Source organism: Macrobrachium rosenbergii, chromosome 56 (genome assembly GCF_040412425.1).
Source record: "Macrobrachium rosenbergii isolate ZJJX-2024 chromosome 56, ASM4041242v1, whole genome shotgun sequence".
Lineage (NCBI taxonomy): Eukaryota > Metazoa > Arthropoda > Malacostraca > Decapoda > Palaemonidae > Macrobrachium > Macrobrachium rosenbergii.
In genome coordinates, this window is record NC_089796.1 from 6,053,461 (window position 1) to 6,075,057 (window position 21,597).

General features: G+C 36.5%; 1 protein-coding gene across 2 annotated transcripts; it reads left to right on the forward strand.

Moving 5' to 3' along the window:
- The first annotated feature begins 203 nt into the window (after positions 1-203).
- Gnpnat (glucosamine 6-phosphate N-acetyltransferase) lies at positions 204-21,287 on the forward strand. Of its 2 annotated transcripts, none has more exons than XM_067100812.1 (6): positions 204-739; positions 6,916-7,078; positions 7,613-7,675; positions 17,029-17,159; positions 17,652-17,713; positions 18,848-21,287. In XM_067100812.1, exons 1-6 carry the CDS (start codon positions 698-700, stop codon positions 18,993-18,995), a joined length of 609 nt encoding a protein of 202 aa, XP_066956913.1. In that variant the 5' UTR covers positions 204-697; the 3' UTR covers positions 18,996-21,287. The 2 variants fall into 2 exon arrangements, with proteins under 2 accessions (XP_066956913.1, XP_066956914.1); XM_067100813.1 differs by lacking the exon at positions 204-739 and adding an exon at positions 839-963.
- Positions 21,288-21,597: the final 310 nt, after the last annotated feature.

Below are 21,597 nucleotides of genomic sequence, written 5' to 3' on the forward strand. Positions count from 1 at the left end.
TATATATATATATATATATATACTAAAATTAATGTTTAAAATCGTCTGCCTTTTTTATCTACCAAAGTCTATAGAAATGAAAAAATTACCTACAAGTTTTAAGATAATATCAAACATCAAGTAAACTTGGAGTAGTGAACGTCAGAAATGGGAATGTCTGCGGTCGCTTTCTAGTATTTTCAAAGCACTTCACAGATCTGTTTAGTTATTTGCTCCCTTTTAGCTAGACGAGAGCCGGGTTAATGTATATTTATTTTTTTTAGTGATAATTTCATTGATCTGATTTGTATAGCTAACACATATTCATTGGCTTGCATATTATTATCATATTTATTCAAATTATGGATGACTGAGTTTATAAACAGAGCGAAATTCAAATCAAAATATACAAAGGCCTGCAGTCTCTGAACAGCTGATGTCACCGTCTATGCTTTCTGCTATTTTGTGTTGTTGATGTACATGTTCGTCGGGACGCTAATTGACAGTTTTTACTGAAACTAAAGTCTGCAGTAGCCATGTATAATTAATAACATTCAATCCCAACCCCCAGTGGTCCTAAGAACGGCGTGGAAATTCGAAAATACGGAAATAAAATCAAGTAACGGGTCTCATGGCCAACAGCTGATGAAGGTTGACAGTTCTTTCACATCTGCAACTGAGTAATATATTTCGAATAACAGGACGTACTTGCGGCATTATGAGTTCCAGCGTGTCCCAGTACTACAAAGACAAATATAAGGTATGCTCTGCAAAGTATTTAGACAGCAATTTGGTGTCGTTAGAAACCATAGGATAAAATAAACCAATGATGGCAACTGTAAACCTTCACGTTAGATAGGACCGTTCGTGTCAAGCTTCCCTGCTACGGCAGATCAGTCTTCCATTTGATCTCCTACAGTAATTGTGTCGTCGGAGAGAAAAATTGATTGTGTTCATATAATGGGTGCTCCAGAACCAAATATGGTAAGCCAGTGTTGTGCTGTCTGATTATTTCTCTTCTAAGAGTGTTTGATTGGGTTAGATTTTAGTAATGATTCCTTGCTCGATTTTTATGAAGGGGGAATTTTGAAGATTAATGTATATTTTTCTCAAACTTTCTGCTCTTGGCCTTAAATTGTATATTGTATTCATGTAATTGTAAAAATTGGGTTCTTAATCGTCTATTATGCGCGTGACTGCAAAGATTTTGGTGGCAAACCACAAGCCTCTGTGTCTTGCCATTCGCCAGATTGTGGTTGTCACAATTTGGAAAGTTTAAAAGTTTATTGAATCCAACATGCATACGAACTATTTCTTAACAAATTTTATTACTTTCGGATTATAAAGCTCCAACAAAACATATAAGTAATGTCAGCGTTCATTTTGATCTTGCTTAAAGTGCTGAATTTTTAAAATTTTTGTGGCAATAGTAACTGCATAAAGATGTCAAAGAAATTTTGCAACATTTGTTGGACTGATATGCAATTATATAGTGTGTTATATGTATTTGACGCTGATAGCCGTATTATAAATCGAACGAATATTGTCATTATAATATAAATTACCTCGTGCGAAAAGTTATATTAATAATTGCGTTACAGTGGCATTAGCTTTTATCCAGATCATTTTGGTGGGAACCGCTTAGTTAAACACTCTTTGGAATGGTAGGGCATCTGATGTCGATGCAGGTGTAAGTACCACAGGTGTAAGGGTGTATCGAAGTACTAAGGTAGCTGAGGAAATACATAAATTACCTGTAGCGATGGTTTTTCTTATGCAAGATGTTGCGAACATGAAATCTAAACTACCTACAAGAAGTGACAACCAAATAGCATATTTTACCCACCTCTGGTTAATTTAAACATGACGATATAGTCCATAAAGAAGAGTTCGTGGTGTTGTGACGGATAGACAGAAGAAACGAAGCGGGAATGGAGGTAAAGTAAAAGGCTAAAAAGAGGCTTCAGGTAGCGGCCGAAGGCTTCAAGGGACGCTGCAAACACCTTTTAGTTTTGCCTACAGTGCATCGCGTGAGGTGCACCGACATCATTACCCTCCGACGGTATCTTGTGATACTGACCTTCATTTCTCTCTCTCTCTCTCTGCCTTACGGATAGGCTACTGGTTGTTTTGAGTGGTTTATAAGTCGGCCAGTTTCTCTCTCTCAAACACACATTCAGCTATCTATATACATCGAAAAGAAGCAGCAAATGTGATGATAACAATGATGAAAAAAAGGTTAGGGAGCAAATAAATGATGCCCAAATAATTAAATTTTCAAAGCAAGTCTCTGTTCCATTGAAAATGACTCTGTAGGCAACTTGTCTGTGTAGAGTTCACGGGGAGAAAAATCCTCCTGAACATGGAATTGGAAGACCGACTACCCGTTGGGACTATAGCTCTTCCGTGGACATATGTTTTTCATTACGGAGAGTCCTTTACTTTTATCTTTTTGTCCATCTTGTCACCTCTCTTCTTTGGTAGCTGTTACCCTGATAAGAACCCGTGGAAAAGGCTTTCACCAACCGGGGACAGATTTGAACTACACTCTCTTTGGTTAAGTTCGACTACCCAGACTTGTCTATGCCCCGTAAGGGGGTTGGTAGTGCCGTCAGTGCACCTCATACAGTGCAGTGTAGGCATTACTTACGAGTCTTTGCAGCGTCCCTTCGGCCCCTAGCTGCAACTGCTTTCATTCCTTTTACTGTACCTCCGTTAATATTCTCTTTTTTCCATCTAAGTGTCCACCCTCTCCTAACAATTGATTCATAGTGCAACTGCGAGGTTTTCCTCCTGTTACGCCTTTAGATTTTTACCGTCAATTTCCGTTTCTGAATGTCCTTAGTTGCCCAAGTCCTTGGCATGTATCCCTAAAATCTATAAATCAATCAATCACACTTGTCTATGTAATTAATGAAAATAATTATTGAAAATATGAGTCATAACTTGTCATTTCCTAAAGAATATTCGTTATAATATTAAGCTGTTTCAGAAGCCCATTTAATTAACTGCAGGACTTTTTAAGACCATTTTCAGTTTCGGTAAGTTACTACTTCAGTATTTTTTTTAGGTTAGAATGTAGTCCCCTGGCTACACTAAAAAATATACCCAGGTGTGTATCGAGGTTACATACACAGATTCTTTACGAACAGCCTCCATGCTAGTCACAAAATCCGAGTAAGCAAGCAGCCACTACGATTATATCAAGTTATTTCACTAGCCGTAATGCATAGTTTTTTTTTTTTTTTGTATTACTAGCAACCTCTTGGTTAGTATGAACACTGAAGAATGTGCAAAGATGCAATTTGTTCCCTGTGACAACGACATGCCCCTGTTAGATTACTTGGGTTACGCCTCACATTAGGTCCTTTTTGGTATGTTGATTGAGTGTAGTAGATATCTGCAATGTGTACTGCAAACAGACGGTATTGAATGAGACATATTCAGACAACGGTGTTGAATCAGACATATTCAGACACTGAATCCTTGACGTCCGCCTAGGATTCAGCTTAGTCTCGGACTCGGCCCTGTCCTTGGAAGTTGACTCGACTACAACAATGATGAACAAATAAATAATATATATATATAGATAGTTAGATAGATAGATAGATAGATAAAAAAATAAACTCACCAAGAGGGTGATTCCACTAGGTATGATTCCTAATTATTATTTTGGCCCCGGACCCGCTAAACTTGATTATCAGGTACATAATTCTTAACTCAGTGCAACCGAAGCGCAGCGGGTTTTTAAATGAAAATGCCCATTACGTAATTCTGACCGAGACGTAAGCTTTCACATGTATATTTTAATTAATATTTCCCAATGTACATTTTCAGACCCATAATATTTAACTGAATTGAACTGGATACAGAATTTAGGCCAAAGGCCAAGCACTGGGACCAATGAGGTCATTCAGCGCTGAAGCGGAAATTGACAGTAAGAGTCTGAAAGGTGTAACAGGAGGAAAACCTCGCAGTTGCACTATGAACCAATTGTTAGGAGTGGGTGAAAAGTCAATTGAAAGAAAGAGAATATGAAAGGGGGTACAGTAAAAGGAATGAAAGGGGTTGCAGCTAGGGACCGAAGGCACGCTGCAAAGAACCTTAAGTAAAGCCTACCACATGAGGTGCACTGCCGGCACTAACCCCCTACGGGTCCCATAATATTTAAGAGATATTTGGGCCGCTTAAAAATCTTATATTTAACTCCTTCGATTGTTCTTAACACATTTCAGGTAATCAATATCTAACGTAACGGTAAGAGAAGGAATTTTTTCCCTTAACAAACATAATAAAACTGTTGGAGAACTGCGGCTCCGAGATCAGCAACAACATTGCGTAACCAGTCTGAGGCGTGACGTAACCCGAGAGGCGAGCCACCTTTTTTTTTTTTTATTTGGAATCGGAATGTAAAATTTAGACCGAAGGCCAAGCGCTGGGACCTATGAGTTTATTCAGAGCTGCAAGGGATGCTGAGAGTAAAGGGGGTTTTAAAAGTGTAACAGGAGGAAAACCTCGCAGATGCACTATGAAGCAATCGTTTGGAGAGGATGGAAAGTAAGATGGAAGGAACAGAATATGAACGGAGGTACAGTAAAAGGAATGAAAAGGGTCCCAGCTAGGGGCCGGAGGGACGCCGTAAAGAGCCTTAAGTAACGCTTACAGTGCACCGCGTTAGGTCTACTGATGGCACTATCTCCCTAGGGGGCTACACTCCTACTTGCTCAGCACAAACACAGTTGATATAAAATCGAGGGGAAATATAATTCAAACCAAACTGCCGACTGGATTTTGCGCACTTGTAATTCGTCCATCTCAAGGCCGATGGTGTGGACGTGTGTGTGTGTGTGTGTGTGTGTGTGTGTGTGTGTGTGTGTGTGTGTGTGTGTCTGCGTGTGTGGAGGGGTTTTGGGGGAGGAGACAAGTGACTGGCTACCGTCGGGTTTCTGGTGTGTTTACTGTTCGTTCATATCCGCGTTCGGTCGCCTGACCTTTCGAAAAGGTCTTGTCATTACCCTTTTTGACGAAAGACGGCGCTGAAGAAGAATGAGGAACTGAGAGAGAGAGAGAGAGAGAGAGAGAGAGAGAGAGAGAGAGAGAGAGAGAGAGAGAGAGACTTGCAGAGACTGTAGTAGTGATGGCCAAAAGAATGTAGTAAAGTGAAGAGAAAGAGAGGGAATTAGTATAGATTAGAAGGCTTATCATTGATGTTCAGTTTGTTGTCCAGGTTACCCTGTTAGAGAGTTAATCGAGAGAGAGAGAGAGAGAGAGAGAGAGAGAGAGAGAGTGTCCTTCGGACTACATTGTGTAAGTTTCATCAGTAGATATTGTTAATTTGCTAATAAATTTTTTCCTAAATAATGTTCCTTTCACTGTCTTCAGAGAGAGAGAGAGAGAGAGAGATATTTACCACAACGAAATGCAAATCTGTAACGAATACGGTGAAAATCATCTTGATATCATGAATTTTGTAAGGCTTTGTTTGTTGTGACCCAAGAGGAGAGACAATGAACTGCAGTAACATTACCTTGAAGAAACATGAGCAATAATTAGTTAACTCTTATGACAATTTATGCATTTATATTTAATTCTGTTCTAATATTTATTTTAGCATTCTCGTAGTGATACTTTAAACTTCATCCCTACCGTTTTTAGGCACCTATTGCCTGGCCCTAATCCCTTCTATTAGTTTATCATTTTCCTTAGATATAAAATTAATCTCTTTTTATCAGGCTTCGAATACCTTATGAGATTAACTCTTGCTTACGAAGGCATCTCCATGGTCTTAAGTGTGATGATAAAATGAACTAATCCTTGCATTACAGATGTAATCTTGTGATAGCAACGTTTGTCATATGCGATGCCCTTTCCTAACAAGAAATACTTGTTTACAAGAAATAAACCTTTATTTTCCGTGGAATGACAAACTCAGTTGATAATTGCATTCCGAGTTGAGCAAATGTTTTTCTTAAATCAATCTTAAATCATTGCAATGACAGAATCAGGCAGCGCTTGCATTCAAAGTTGATTGTTACTTTCTAAACTGACCAACCAATCCGGTGTTTTCATCCAACGAGGAGCTTCGTGATTTTTAGCTTAGCATAAATTTTTCTGAAATGAGAATTTTTACTTTTCAACACGCACTTAGACACTTTAGAGAGCGTAAGTTGCGGTCTAGTGGGCTGACAAGTTCAGTTCTCTCAGGGAAGTGAACTACTGAATTAAAATTTAGATATATGTCCCATGAAGGTCAAAGTTGGCCAAATGGACCAACCCTATCCTTTTTTTCATTATCTCACTACCTTTCTGAATTCAGCCTAACATACTTATCAGTCTCCGTTGGGCTTATTTGTTTCTTTGTTCCTGTCCTTTACCTACACTCCTTGCCCAACCCAAAAGAGTAATAGAAACAGTTGATTTTCTTGGTTCTTTTAGATCATAAACAATTGCCCGCTACGACCGTGAAACCGATTACGGAAGAAACAGCTTTTTACCATGACTGGAATGTACTCTTGTTTTTGTATTGCTTTATTTTTATTTCTCCTTTATCATTTACTTTATCCTACTTCTTAATTCAAATCATGACACAGAAACTGGTCTCTGAAATCACGTTCTATAAATCAAAATTAGAATGTGAATTGTGTTTTTGTTCTACGCCTATACGCTTTGCATTTATTTCATGAACTATAACCACATTTCTGCTCTCAATTATTGCTCACGATTTCCTCCCACAGACCTGAAGAACTTTTCCTGTTCATCTCTTATTATACATTTAATATTCATTTCTTTATCACGTACATTTTTTATCTCAAAGTCGTGGAATAGTTAGTATTTCCTCAGTACAATTTATGTAAAAGTATAGTTTCCTCTTTGCCTCAGTTTACTCATTATTTACATCGTCCCGGTTTATTCATTGTTTTCATTTGATTCCCGTAGCCAAGCGTCGGCCCCGAGGAGCTAGAGGAGCCTCTGTACGACCCAGACCTCCTGAAAAAGCTGGACTGGTCGAAGACTACGCACATGAAGAATGGCGTGACGTCATCAACGCCCGGGGACGGCCTTCTCGTGAGACCTCTCTGCAAAGGAGATTACAATAAAGGTGAGAATTGCCTCCATTTTTCGTATTGTTGCAGTTTAATTATTACTCTTATTAATTTTGTTTATGTCTTCACTGATACATTATTAATTAATTTATTTATTATTATTTCTCGTTGAATGTCGACTAGTTTCGCCTTTCTAGTTAGGGCATCATTCAGGACAGGATCGCAGGATCCTGTCCTGAATGATGCCCTAACGAGGAGGGCGAAACTAGTCGACATTCAACGAGAACTACCTCTTACAGATTATTATTATTATTATTATTATTATTATTATTATTATTATTATTATTATTATTATTAACTGTACCTCAAAAACTTGGAGGAATTTAATGTATTTAATAACGCGGTCATTGTTTTTGTAGTTAATGAACTTGTCGATATTGCCTTGCATTAAACTCTGAAAATACCTTACAGAAACTAGAATACTATTATTATTGTTTGCCTAAAGCCAACTTAAAAAAAATTTAAAATTAATCTAGAACACACTGAATTGGATCCTCTAGAAAATAAATGGAAAATTTATTTGGTTTCAGGTTTTCTTCAGTTACTCAGCCAACTCACCAAAGTGGGAGACATTTCCAGGGAAAGTTTTGAAGGTATGTTTCATCGAAGTGTATATATATATATATATATATATATATATATATATATATATATATATATATATATATACATACATAGCTTAGTTCCTCATTGGAGTGGTGGGTATAGTTCTCAGCTAGCACGCTGCTGGCCCAGTGTTCAATTCCCCGATCGGCCATTGAAGAATTAGAGGAATTTATTTCTGGTGATAGAAATTCATTTCTCGTCATGATGTGGTTCGGATTCCACAATCAGCTGTAGGTCCCGTTGCTAGGTAACCAACTGGTTCTTAGCCATGTAAAATAAATCTAACCGTTCGGGCCAGCCCTGGGAGAGCTGTTAATCAGCTCAGTGGTCTGGTTAAACTAAGGTATACTTAACATACATAGCCTATATATATATAAATTATATATATATGTGTGTGTGTGTCTATAACAGTAATTATAGAATTTAATGTATTATCTATCTGGTGAATAAGTAAACTCCAGAAAATTATCTTAAAGATCACTGAAAAAAAAAGAATTAAATAAATAAAATTGTGACCTATGTCTGGCCAAGGCTAGACAAGAGTACTCAGTTGCTCGCCCCACCGGCTTCTGCAACAAACCTAGGTGGTCTGGCGCAAGCGGGAACGGTTCACAATGACGCCGAAAACCAACAGAGCGAAGTAGTTCATTAAAAGGTGCGAGAATGTAGAGATAAGGAAGTAAATACGAGGATTCTGTCAAGGTAACGTTCATTAGATAAGCCACTCCCGTTTTTCTGATAAGATATCGTACGTAGTAAGTTGATCTTCCAAATCTCCTGGCCCCATGGCTCTTGGAGTTATAAAAATTGGAAATTGAATTTTTTACACATATATATTAAATTTATCCCTTACAAAACTGTTCTGTGGATTAATACAATTACTAGCAGGACCTCATAGAAACTGGATGGTATCAAATTACACACATATATATTAACTTTATCCCTTACACAACTGTTCTGTGGATTAATACAATTACTAGCCGGACCTCATAGAAACTGGATGGTATCAAAAATAACTCCGCTAGATACCATCCAGTTTCAATGAGGTCCTGCTAGTAAATATATATATATATATATATATATATATATATATATATATATATATATATATATATATATATATATATATATATATATAACAGTGTACTTTTAAAATATAAACAGACTATGTAGCCACGAGGAAAGTAAAACAACGGAGTGCAAGATCTTTCACCTTTACTTAAAGGAATTTTCGTGCTTGAAAATGCCTTAAAGTAAAAGCAAAATATCTTGTATTCTGTGGTGTCCCTTCCCTCTTGGCATATGCTACCTTGTTTATGTGTGTGTGCCTATGTGCGTTGCGATATTATCACCAGCCTTGGGATGCGGTTGTTGGAAACAACGTGCAGATCTCATGCTATTCACTTCGAGTGGACAGAATTCTCCACGTCCTTCCGTATTTCGTAAATAATTCAATTACTCTCGTCTCAAGAGACTATCTGACATCACTTAACAGGGAGAATCGGTCTCTTAATTACAAAAAAAAACTATTTTGTGTTAATGATCGTGACCAATATTACGCTAGTAAATTCTTACGTGTCATAATATAACCCTTTATACTGAATTCAATCCAAAATAGCAGTTTATAAAACCTCCTTGAGAGAGGACGAGCTTTTGGTGACTGATCAACTCCCTTCATGCAGATACCTGGATTCTAAATCTCCAGCTCACACGCACAAAGAGAGAGAGAGAGAGAGAGAGAGAGAGATGGGGTTTACGGGACGTTTATGTGGACGGGAGACTAGTTCTTAACCGGACAGACAGTTGGATTCTAAAGCTGGAACGTGGAAAACTGGTTTTCGTTGTCTCTTGCACAACTAGTGTCCCGTGGCCAATATAATCAACATACCTCTAGTCACGTCATATCTAACAATTTTCATACCACATTTCTTCAGTAACAGTTACCTTCAACTACTCCTTTGCACTGCAAAGACCAATTGTAGGACAACGCAGTGTTCTATTGTAGCCCAGAGCTGAAGCAAAGAGGTAGGGGGAGAGGGGTAGAAGGGCGTGGTTCAGCCACCGGGTAGGCCATGGACAAACTGCCTCCTGAAGGATGAAAGGCTAGACACAGAGAAGGAAGTCTTACGAATTGTCTATTATGACGTAAACGGACTCATACTTGCCTACAGCAGGTACTCGTGGGTGACGCAAGATTTCACAAGTGTAGCCAAACACTTGTTTACCTTCCCATAACCAATTGACAAACTCAAGGTGATGTTTATATACCAGAGGGAAATATTGCCATGGGATACATTTATGCGCGTTTCATTAAAGCTAGTATATAACTGATTAATAAACAGAAACTTTAAATGAAGGACAACAGAGTAAAATAGAAACATTAAATGAAGGACAACATAGTAGTACTATCAAAAGTGTATAAATTTTCGTCCACTATTTCCAAAGAAAAATATGTTTCTTAGTTTCCTCACAGTGTTGCTTCCCATGGCGATATAACTGTTCGATCCTCTCTCTCTCTCTCTCTCTCTCTCTCTCTCTCTCTGTGAGAACAGTTTTGTCTGAAGAGTTGTAAATCGTTTACATTAATTCTTTGCCGGTAAAAATTTATCGTATGGCCAAATATTTACGATGAATTTGACAGTTATTTGCATTAAGGCTTAAACTGTATTAGTTTAAAAAATCTATGTTCACACCAAGTTCCCTTTCACCTATCTTGAAAGCCTAGAGTCACTCTTAGCCTAATCAGTTACTCAGCCTTGGGTAGGTCTAAAATCTCGTTTAGGCTTATCTTGTGAAAGGAGTTTAGTAGTTACCTATCCACACATTCTTTTATGGTCTTCCTAAAAAAAGAGTAAAAAGAAAAAATCCCACCGTCTGTGAATACATGAATATATTAAACCACGATGAGAATGATTTGATTATAATTTACGAACAGCTTCGAAACATTTGTTTTCGTCACTTGATTGCGAATATTATTTAGAAATTATACTTATACAATCGAATTTTTTGTCACGTCAGTGTGAACATTATTCAGAATTATACTTAAAAAATTAAACTTGCGACTTTCTCACATTCTTAATAGTTCAATGCTGGTCTTTTGACTGCAAGAACAACAATGCTGCGCTAATGCATATGCATTAGTCTACAACGGGTTCTAATATCACGTTCACCGTAGCCAAGGCCGTGTGGTCTCATCCAGAACAGCTTGCACCAGGAAGACCAAACATGATGCTATAATGTGGCTCTGTTCTTCCTTCTTTATCTGTTTGCTACAAGTTTTTGTTGACCTCGTTAGGCTACTAGGCCTATTCCTTGACTGAAAGGTTGCGCCGGAGCTCTTTTTTTTTCCAGGAGGAATGTAGAAAGGGCGTTAGCAGTTAAGACGAGGGGCTTTTGATTTTTGATTGTTGTTCTTTGGGGCTTCAGCATTTTTGGGTGAATTGCCACTTGTGGTGGTCCTGGTCCTAAATTTAGGTGTGAATATGATAGGCAAAATTGATTATGAATGGGTCATCTCTGTAATACACACACACACATATGTATATATAACGAGAGAGAGAGAGAGAGATTCATACTTTAACTGCTATATTGTGCAGGAAACTTCCACAACATTAATCACTTCGATTACCCATACAGAAGGGTCATCAACAGCATGTCGAACGCCCCTACATTGTGCCATTCATCTCTGTCTTGTAGACACTCTTGTGCTTCCTTCCTTGATTTATCCATCCCTTGTTAGGTCTTCTTCTCCTCCCTCCTCCCAACACTTCTGAACTGTACACTTTCCACCAGCCTTTCATCATCCATTCTTCGCCCATGACGAAACCATCTCAAAACACTGATCCATCCAGCCATCGACACTAAGTTTTCTATTTATCTTTTGCACAAATTCTAAGTTTTCTCCTTATCTTCTGCACAAATTCTAAGTTTAATCCTTATCTTCTGCACAAATTCTACGTTTTCTCCTTATCTTTTGCACAAATTCTAAATTTTCTCCTTATCTTTTGCACAAATTCTAAGTTTTCTCCTTGTCTTTTGCACAAATTCTACTAAACCCCTTGCTTCATCTATTTTGACTCGTTTCTCGTTCTACCATCATCCCTAATCTCTTGTCTCAAATATCTACTGTATACAAATCAAATGTTTTCACTTTTCCATCATCCATAACATTCCTATATGTGTATATTTGTAAATTTGTCATTTTTAAATCTTAGCCGTTCCTCTTTTAAACTTTTAAAGAAACGAGGTTTCAAACAATGCCCACACCAGATTCCTGAGACCGTACTGTTTGTCGTAACCAGCACCACTTTCTCTTCGTGACGTAATATTCGTCCCTTGGGGCTAGGCTATGACTCCTAAGCTGTGATTCTATCTCCCCGTTCCCTGCTACTGAATAATCTCTTTTAAAAAATTAGTTTGCTTTAACTGAACAACACAAGTATTTGCGATTATTTTTTTGAACTCACTAAACATTGATGTTTTTTCGATGCTCTGGACATTTTCGGTTCGGCGCCGTTTACTGTGCGTTAGCCTAACATGTAAGAGCTTATCTAGCACCTAATGGCACCATGCAACTGGCCTTTGCTCCAAATTTCCAATACTATTTTTACACTGATGCAGCAGTAAGTGACGCAAGTTTGCTGTAACACCAGAAAACAAATTTGCATAAGTTCAGTATTGCTATAAATATAGCAACAATTGTAGGCTACAGTAGCTGATACACAAAGATGGCCAAGATGCTAAGAGATAAAAACGTGTTTGCGTGACGCTACCTTAATCGGCCTTGGAAAGCTGAATCACTTACAATATCGGCCAACAAATGAAGGATTTTAATTGCTACAAGATTTTTTCTTTTTTGTATATATCTGTCGTCAGTTCCTGCAGGCCTTCGGAAAATAGTAGCAGTCACTATTTTAGAATAACCAGTTTTCTTCCTGAAGTATATAGATGTATACATTTAAGATTCATGGCTATCAACGCCAAAGTTTATGTATGGTTCAGCTGATACTGTTTTTGTTATTTTCAGTCAGGCTTCTTTGTTAATGTTTATCTGAAAATAGTTGCTTCAAATGATCCTTGCTCACCATTTAACAAAATATGAATACTTACTTAGGTCCTGATATGCTTTGCCGATTGTGAACATTATAAGTGCTGATAAAACATCACTTGACATAGGCTATTTTCAAGGTAACTTTGCCAGTTTAAAGTCTAGGCTGCAGTAACCTCCCTCCTCCCTAAAAAATAAATAAATAAATAAATACATTCAGTATTAAAGAGAAAAAAAGTTTTTCATTTACTGATAGATCAGTATTTAAAAGCCGTAACTCAGCTTTTTGCTACTCCTCAACGTTATTGTAATATTAATTCTATTTCTCCCCACAGTAAGATAGAATATCCAACCATGCATTTATTTTTTACAGAAACTAGCTGTAAGTAAAGTCTATAAGGCAGGTTATCGTGTGTTTAGAAACCGTCTTTTGCTGGTCGATGTTGTGTTAACATTTTCCACAAGCAAGATGTTCAGAAAACGGCAAACAACTCTAGCTGTTGTTGTTGATATATTGCTGAGCAACCCTTGCACACGAGAGGGGATGAAATTAAACTTAAGTAAAACCAGAGCCTTGAAAATTAAACTTAAGTAAAACCAAAGCCTTGAAAATTAAACTTAAGTAAAACCAAAGCCTTGAAACCGACTGACAGAATGAGTTTTTGCAATCAATTCTTCCCGTTGCAAGCCAGTTGGATGTGGAAAATATATTTTTTAAAAATCGAGTTTTCTAACAACTGAAACTTCTATAAGTTCAAAAGTCTGAATCACTTTTCATCGACGATATTGTATTTTGTCGTAACGATTTTTTTCTCTCTCTCTCTCTCTCTCTCTCTCTCTCTCTCTCTCTCTCTCTCTCTCTCTGTACTCGGTTAGCAAAATCAGTAGTTGAAAAAATATCTTCGTTGCAAAAACAACTTTATTTACGTAGTAAGCCTAAAGTTTGTAAATGAAAAAGAGAATAATTTTGTTAACTTACCGTTACTGCATTCGCCGCTTCATCATTTACAAGCTTCGTGCTTACTACACAAAGGCTTTTTTTTTTTTTTGCAATAATGGCAGAGTTTTCAATGACTAAACTGCTATTCATATACAAGTAACTTAAACATTAGAACACCCAACGTTTTAAAAAAAGTTGGGCCAACAACAAAGTGTACTATAACAGAGGGTATCAATGTATGTCGTATGGAGCATGTAATGCAACTAATGTATGAACAGTCAGAATGTACCAGCTTATCCTCTTGCGGGAATTGCAAGCATCGCCGCCTCTCAAACTTTACCCACTCTAAACCTCTCACGTTCACTTTCTCAATATTAAAAGGTCCAGTGATGCAGAACGCCCAGCGAGAAACTTGCAATGAGCCTTAGCACTCTGGTGCAAGCGTCATGAACAAACCCTGCAGTTTCTAGTCAATACAGGCAGCGGCATTAGTTTCCCTTTAATGTTATCCTTAGGCATACTCGTTTCACCCAACATCTAACCCCCTCCCCCTTCCATATCTTTTCAATCCCCCTCCTCCACCGGGGACCACTGTAACAGAAACCAGGATTAGACGCTGTATATAGGCACGCATAGGCTAGTCACTGAATGCAAAGTATAGCTCTCTCATTGTCGTTCTTTCGAAATGTGTCTTACAATCTTCAAGTTGGCCTTAACATATTGGGAGAGACAAGAATAACAAAGCCAATCATTCTGCGTGAGAGATCTGGGTAAACTTAAGCCTACGAAATAATTTGCATAAGGTTCCATTCTCTTTAGGTTGTCGGTGGATGTGATGAAGTTTGTAATTTTATTCTTTGAAATTATTTATATTTTATTCTGTCAGATGGCTTTGAGCAAACTTTCTACTTTGGTACAAATAATGCTAGAAACTTTATTCTGTGATATGAAATAACCTGCGTAAATTTCATTGAAGAGTTCAGCGTAAGCTTCCACGTTGTAACACCGGTCAGTGTGACTGCGAAGCTCCCGTTATATCCCACCCTAGACTGATAGGGCGGGATGCAAGTTTTTTTATCCTGGGCTCGCCACAAGGTCGTCTGGGTCAGTTTCGTGTTTGCCCCTGGGGAATTTTTCTCTCTTTCTTTCTTTCATCTTCAGAGATTACTTGTTTGAACATTTGCCTCACAGAGAAGGGATCTTATTGGTGATGCAGATGTATCTGTGACAGTTGTAGGCTATGTTGTTCTGTTTCTGTCGAAAGGTTCCCACAGTAAACTAATTTGTTTTCATGAACTGGAACTCACAGTAATTATAATCTGACATTTTAAGTGGCTGGACATTAACATGCAAGTGCACATGCATAACTTACACGTGCACTTGATTATTTTTCACATTATGTATATGTTCCAAGCAATTTGCAACTTTGTAGGCAATTTCCATTCACCCATGAAATAAGGTTTGTACTAAAATCACGAAATAATACAAGCAATTCTGCCTCATGGGCGTAGACAAGGTGGAGAAGGGCTAGCAAGAACACACAGTTTAATTACAAAAATAAAAATAGTGAAGAACTACAATCAATGCATTACAGTTATAACCCACAAAAACTACAGTACATGTTCAGTAATTAAAGTCAGTAACAATGGATTTCTAGTCTTTTATAACAATGAATGAAGTGACTCTGCACAGGGAAAAGGTGTTCAACAAATAAGAGCAGCATTGATAATATTTACTGAAGATAAGATGAAGACTTTTAAAGTATTATAATACCTTTGACAACCTGATTCATGACTCCACCCCTACCTCTGCTTTTGACCACCTGATTAATGACCCTACATAATGCTTTTGATAGTCTGACTCATGACCCCACCATTACCTCTAATTTCAACAACCTAATTAATGACCCTGTCCCTACCTCTTCCCTTGATTGGTCTGGTTAATGACAGTGTCCTTAGCCCCCTTCTCTTGATACTCTGATTCATGACCCCATCTGTAACATTCTTTCAACTGACTGATGTTATAACAACCCATCCTTGCCTGTCTCTTGATATTCTAATTAATGACCCCAACCTTGCCTCATCTCTCCATAGTGTGATTTTCAACCCCATCTTTGCTACTTCTCCTGAGAATCAAATTTATGATCCCTTCCCAAAACCTTTCCTCAGTTGTCTGGTAATGACTCTACCCTTACTCCTTCTCTCAATCCTTGTCTCCCCACCACTGGTTGGTGTCTCTGTTTCTCTTCTGTCGGTACTACTTCAGCCAATACTCTGTTGAGCTCAAGGAGGGAGATCCCCCTCTCACGTGGCCTCATAATATCTGTCATGCCAAATCTTTCCACATTTATGCTGTGGAAATCAGTAATATTTCAACTGCATAGTTTGTTGAAAGTTTTTCTATGCAAGCTTTAGAACCCTTTTCCTTCCAGTGCTTTTCATAACTTTCATAACCATCCAGCTTTTAAGAATAGATCTATTGATTTCTTTCAAGTTAAACCCTACACTTTTACCCGTCCTCATTTTTAATTCTGTCTAAGAGAGTACATTGGGTTACCCAACCTACTGTCATTAGCATTTTAAAGAGATATAACATCAATTAATGGCCTTAAAATATAAGCCATATCTATGATGTGATAAGGTAAGTAACATAATCTCTGATAGTTCCTGATGCATAGGAAAGTCTCCTCCACACCTTGTTTTATCATGTAGCAGTGAATGAGCTTCACACTAAAGTCTGATTAGATATCCCTGATGCTAAATAACGAATCACATTGTATATGTTTTAGTATGAGCATACTTCTCTCTTAAAGTAGATTTTGTATTTATTATAGCCTCTTATAAATGATTACATTATAATAGTATTCAAGTCCAGGACTTGTTAACGCTTCATTGTAATTTACTGTTAATAAATTTTAGCTTTAATTTGTGACATTTTGTATTTAATCTTCCATAGTTACACACATTCTTTATGCAGTACCTTCAAATTTAAATTATACATTTCTTGTGAATTATTATTTTGCTATATCCTTTGGAAGTATATTGATATTGTCTTTCAATATTTCCAGCCGATTGAATTTTGTGTCTACTGCAAGAATTTGTATCTGCAGGCATACCATAATAATACAAACTTGGTTATATATCAATTCACCTAACTGAAATTCTGTACCATACTTGCATGCAGTTGCTACGCGGCAATACAATCTGCTACGAAACCATACCAAAACAAGATGTAGCTGCCATACTACTCTTCAAGTCACTAATATGGCAAACTGTTACAGCAAGCAGTGTTATAGAACATAATCCACTGATGAATGACAAGGACAAATATTATCATGAGTTTTTCTCTTTCAGAGAGATTTGAGCAGATGAAAGCGTGCAGAGATCACTACTACGTAACTGTCATTGAAGACACTGATAAGGGTGAGATTGTGGGCTCAGCAACCCTGGCTTGCGAACTCAAATTCATACGAGGCTGTACAAAGGTAAGAAAAAAATTTAATGAATTGATCAAGTCTACAAGTAATAATATCTTGCTCAATTGTACATTAACCAGAAACTTCTGGGTATGTTTAAAGCTCAAAATACACTGATAAAGATTATACTTGAAATCATTATGCAGTTAATTTGGCCATGAATCCTATCTTTCCTTAGTCATAGTCGTCAAGAAGTCATTATTGCAGTATTAAGTAGTTTAACAGACCAATGAGTTAAGGTTATCAAGAAGTAAAAAGATTATGGTGCTTATTCTGCAATCCCATACGAGGATTAGTCTTGAAGAAAATGTTTTGGTATGGATTATGTGTCTTGTGTTACTGTACTATAAAGTACTTTCTTTTTTATTTTCTCTCTCTACAAGTGTAAATTTTTATACAGATGTTCAAGAGTGTTGTCTGTTGCACATATACAGTAGCACTGTACTGCACTGTGATGAGGATTTTTTCCCACAGCACTAAAAAAACAATCTTGGTTTTCAGCGCGGACGTTTGGAGGATGTTGTTGTGAATAACGAGTACAGAGGAAAGCAACTTGGTAAACTGTAAGTTCTATAATGCAGCATTCCATTTTGTTATAAGATATTTATTAGCCGCTTTTCTTTCTTGAGCATTTATTTAGAGGAAGTGTTAATCACATTAAGTTTCTATAATGCAATATTCCATTTTGTTACATGATATTTATTAGCCGCTTTTCTTTCTTGAGCATTTATTTAGAGGAAGTGTTAATCACATTAAGTTTGTGTTTGGCATGCATTGTGCTCTATTCATGCCAGTGCCTTGCTTTTAGTTTGGTTAAAAAAACAGCTTGCAATACCATACAGTATACAGTACGGTACTGTTGAAATTTTTTTACAGTACAGTATTGTATTATACGATGATCAGTAGTCACAGTTTCTTAACACCTGCCAAGCATTACATTACAAACCTGTAGTTTGCATCTGTTCATGATCTTGGACCATAACAAGGAATTATATACTGTAGATGTGTCAGTGCTGTACCTAAATAATAAACTAAGTCTTGCAACCCATCTTACTAACTTCAGTATGCAGCTAAGGACACTCCTCCATGTGATTTTGGCAACTTTCATGAATCATGGAAAACTGCGCTTTCCAAAAGAATGCTAATTGTATATGCTTTATTTTTATTCAAGAGAGTTCTTCTCTGGCTCCCTGAAGTTTTTAATCCTGTCCATGTGTCAGAAATCTACCATTTCAATGATGAAATTTTATAAATATTTTGCAAATCCAGCTGTGTCACATATGAAATACCATCTCATGCTAGGTACTATAACCTTGTACACCAAAATCTTGAAACAGAGGTACGGGTACAGTGTTGTGTACTGTACTACTTACCCATTCCCCTTTAATAATGCATGAAGTTGTTTGACCAGACTTCTTTTTCTCTCTGATATCAATGCAGCATTCAGTAGGCAATGACACTACTGTTCCAAAACTGAACAGAATTATTGTAATCCACCAAACTGGACAAAAACAAATTAGTGAAGATTCTTTCTGTACTGTCTTGTATAACAGAGATGTAAGCCCATAATTTTGTTTAGAAATCTGTTGATTCAAGTTTGATTTACTATGGTCTTTCAGCAACATAGTTGTCATACAAATGCACTATATTATAACAGTATTTATTCCTGTGAAATCATTACTTTTACATTCTTTCAGCATTGTATCTACAATTACCTTACTGGCTAAGGAAGTTGGCTGCTACAAAATAGGCCTTGATTGTAAGGATGAAATGAAGCCCTTCTACTCATCTATAGGTTACTGCAGTGAGAAAGGAAATGACAACACGATGATCATTCGCTTCTGACTAGACCAAAAGTCACATCTCTGAAGAATATTCCACATGGTGATAAATCAGTACTGCACTGAAACTACATTACTCAAAATATAATGTTTTGCCAGGCTCAAACCTTGAATTTGAGAACAGCACATAACTTTGCTGCATAGGATTAAAGTACCGTACATTTCCTTGGAAAAAGAAAATGGCAACTAATTTTCCTGCATGACAATACTGTAACTGGATCTACATTGTAATTGTATAGTACTTACTAAGTAGGTTGTGTACCATGTTTTAATTTGTATATACTGAAAACTGGTGTTTTTTTTTTTAATTTTGTTGTGTACAGAATATTTTTATATTTGTTTTTAAACAAGTAAATTTTGACATTATATATCTATTCATTTAGGTTTTGTTAATACATGTGGTACATGAATCTTTATAAACACAATGAACAAGAAACTTTATGACCTTTCATGTACTTATTCTCTCTAGAATACATTCTAAGACATTTTTAGGCATAAGATTTCATACATAAATTGTATCTTCCTGATTCTCTTTTGATGGTTGCTGAGTTATTGATAACTAGTCATTTTTATAATCTCTCATCTGTGTTGTGTTTAATCAAGTGCAATAATGTTGGGCAATAATATTACTGGGCAACTTTATCATGGAAATATATATAATACAGAAATGGAATACTGTACATTTAAAAGTAATGTTACTGTGATGGGCTGAAAGTTATGAAAATGACTTCCGCTCGAAGATATGCTCATGGATATTGAACAAAGCAAGACAGTTTGGTTTTAATTGCATTGATGATGTCAAATTCTATTCATGACTGCATACCTCCTTCAAGGTTGTGGATATTTTGTCTGTGATCAAAATATTCAGGGTTAATCTGCTATTACAGTAAAATACTTGTCATATGAAATACATCTTATAATACTACTCTTGGATAATTTAATATATTTACTCTTCTGCATGAACATTGGTTGTTGTTAATGATAAAATTAACACTTTAGAAGTGGCACAAATTCTAGACATAAGATCAATTTCTGTATAGTGTAGTTTTGGTGATATTTCTTGATAGTTTATGAAAATTATCTTTATAATTTAACAAGGTTTAATTTTGAACAATGCTGTGTTTGAGAACAGCAATTCAGGTATACTGAGAACTTTCTTGAATGTATACAGTCATGTATACAATATATGACTACATATTTGTGTACTGATGCTCATACCATCAGTTTTGACTTTTAAGTATCATCTGAGAACTTCAACGGCTGCTATACAAGACATGGCTGCTTTATATCTGCATGAACACTGAGATTCCTTTACGAGATTATGATGCTGACAATAATCCTGTGATGCACAAAATTATCTCCAAGTACTTAAAGAAAAATAATTTACAGTTGAAAAAGAGCAAGTAGGAATCTCTACAATAATCAGAGAATATTTACTGCTGCTTAACAGCACAGAATAGCATAGCACGTGTTGTATGCTGTCATCCCATTCCTACAAATCATTTACAGTAATAAATTACTAGCTACTTGACCATAACAGTAGATTTGTGAAATCATTAGCCTATCAATGTCATACTGGAAATATTATGTTCCCATAAATACTGTACTTTAAAAGATACAAGAGCAGAGAACAAAGCTTTGTTTCATCACAGAAGATGAATACGATAAAACTCTCAATATTGAAGATGAATACGATAAAACTCTCAATATTGAAGATGAATACGATAAAACTCTCAATATTGAACTGTAATGAATATAATAAAACAATCAGTTGGAACACATCTCATCTCCCTTACTGTGCAGATAATACTCTTTAGTATTATTTACACAGACAAAATGGTATCTTTAAACTGCCTGTGAACTATACTCGAATCCTAGAAAAGGTGATTTTAGCGGACTTATTCTAATCAATGTACTGTACTCTCTGCAAGGTAAAGTTGGCAGTAATCACATACAAGTAACCAGTGTAGTTACACTCAAGTATTCTGGAGGATGAAACAAGAAAGGATGTTGCAGGAATTTACCACTGAACACAAGATCAGATCTAATAAAGTGTACTCTTGCGCAATACTTCAGCACATCAGAAAAGCATTAAAAGTGGTAACAGGCTATGAAACTAGCAGTAAAAACTTGTAAGGCTCAGAATATCAGTATTATCACAACATATAGAGCATTAGCTTTTAGCAACAAACTAAAGGTAATGCATTTTTTGTAACCAACTTTTTCCTTGAATCTGATGACTTTTTGAATCTGAAAACTTAGACGATTCAAAACATCAATAAACCTAACTACTGAATGGTGTATTACTCTAATGTATGATACCCAACTAGATATTTATAGCTGCTTTGGAAATGTGACTCAATTTGCACACTAGTGTCAATGAAATTTCATGTGCTCTTAAGTACTACAGGAAATTTGAAAAGTAAACAAACTTTTCCTTGATACAAAAGTAACATTCATTGAAAACTTCCACTAATCACCCTTGCTGCACCTTTCTGCACATGGAATGGAATTTTTTCTCCTTGTACTCAGAAAGTTATTTGTTCTGCTTAATGGGAAAAAACAAAAGCTATCTTAGTTAAGTGATAATCTTAGTCATGAAACAA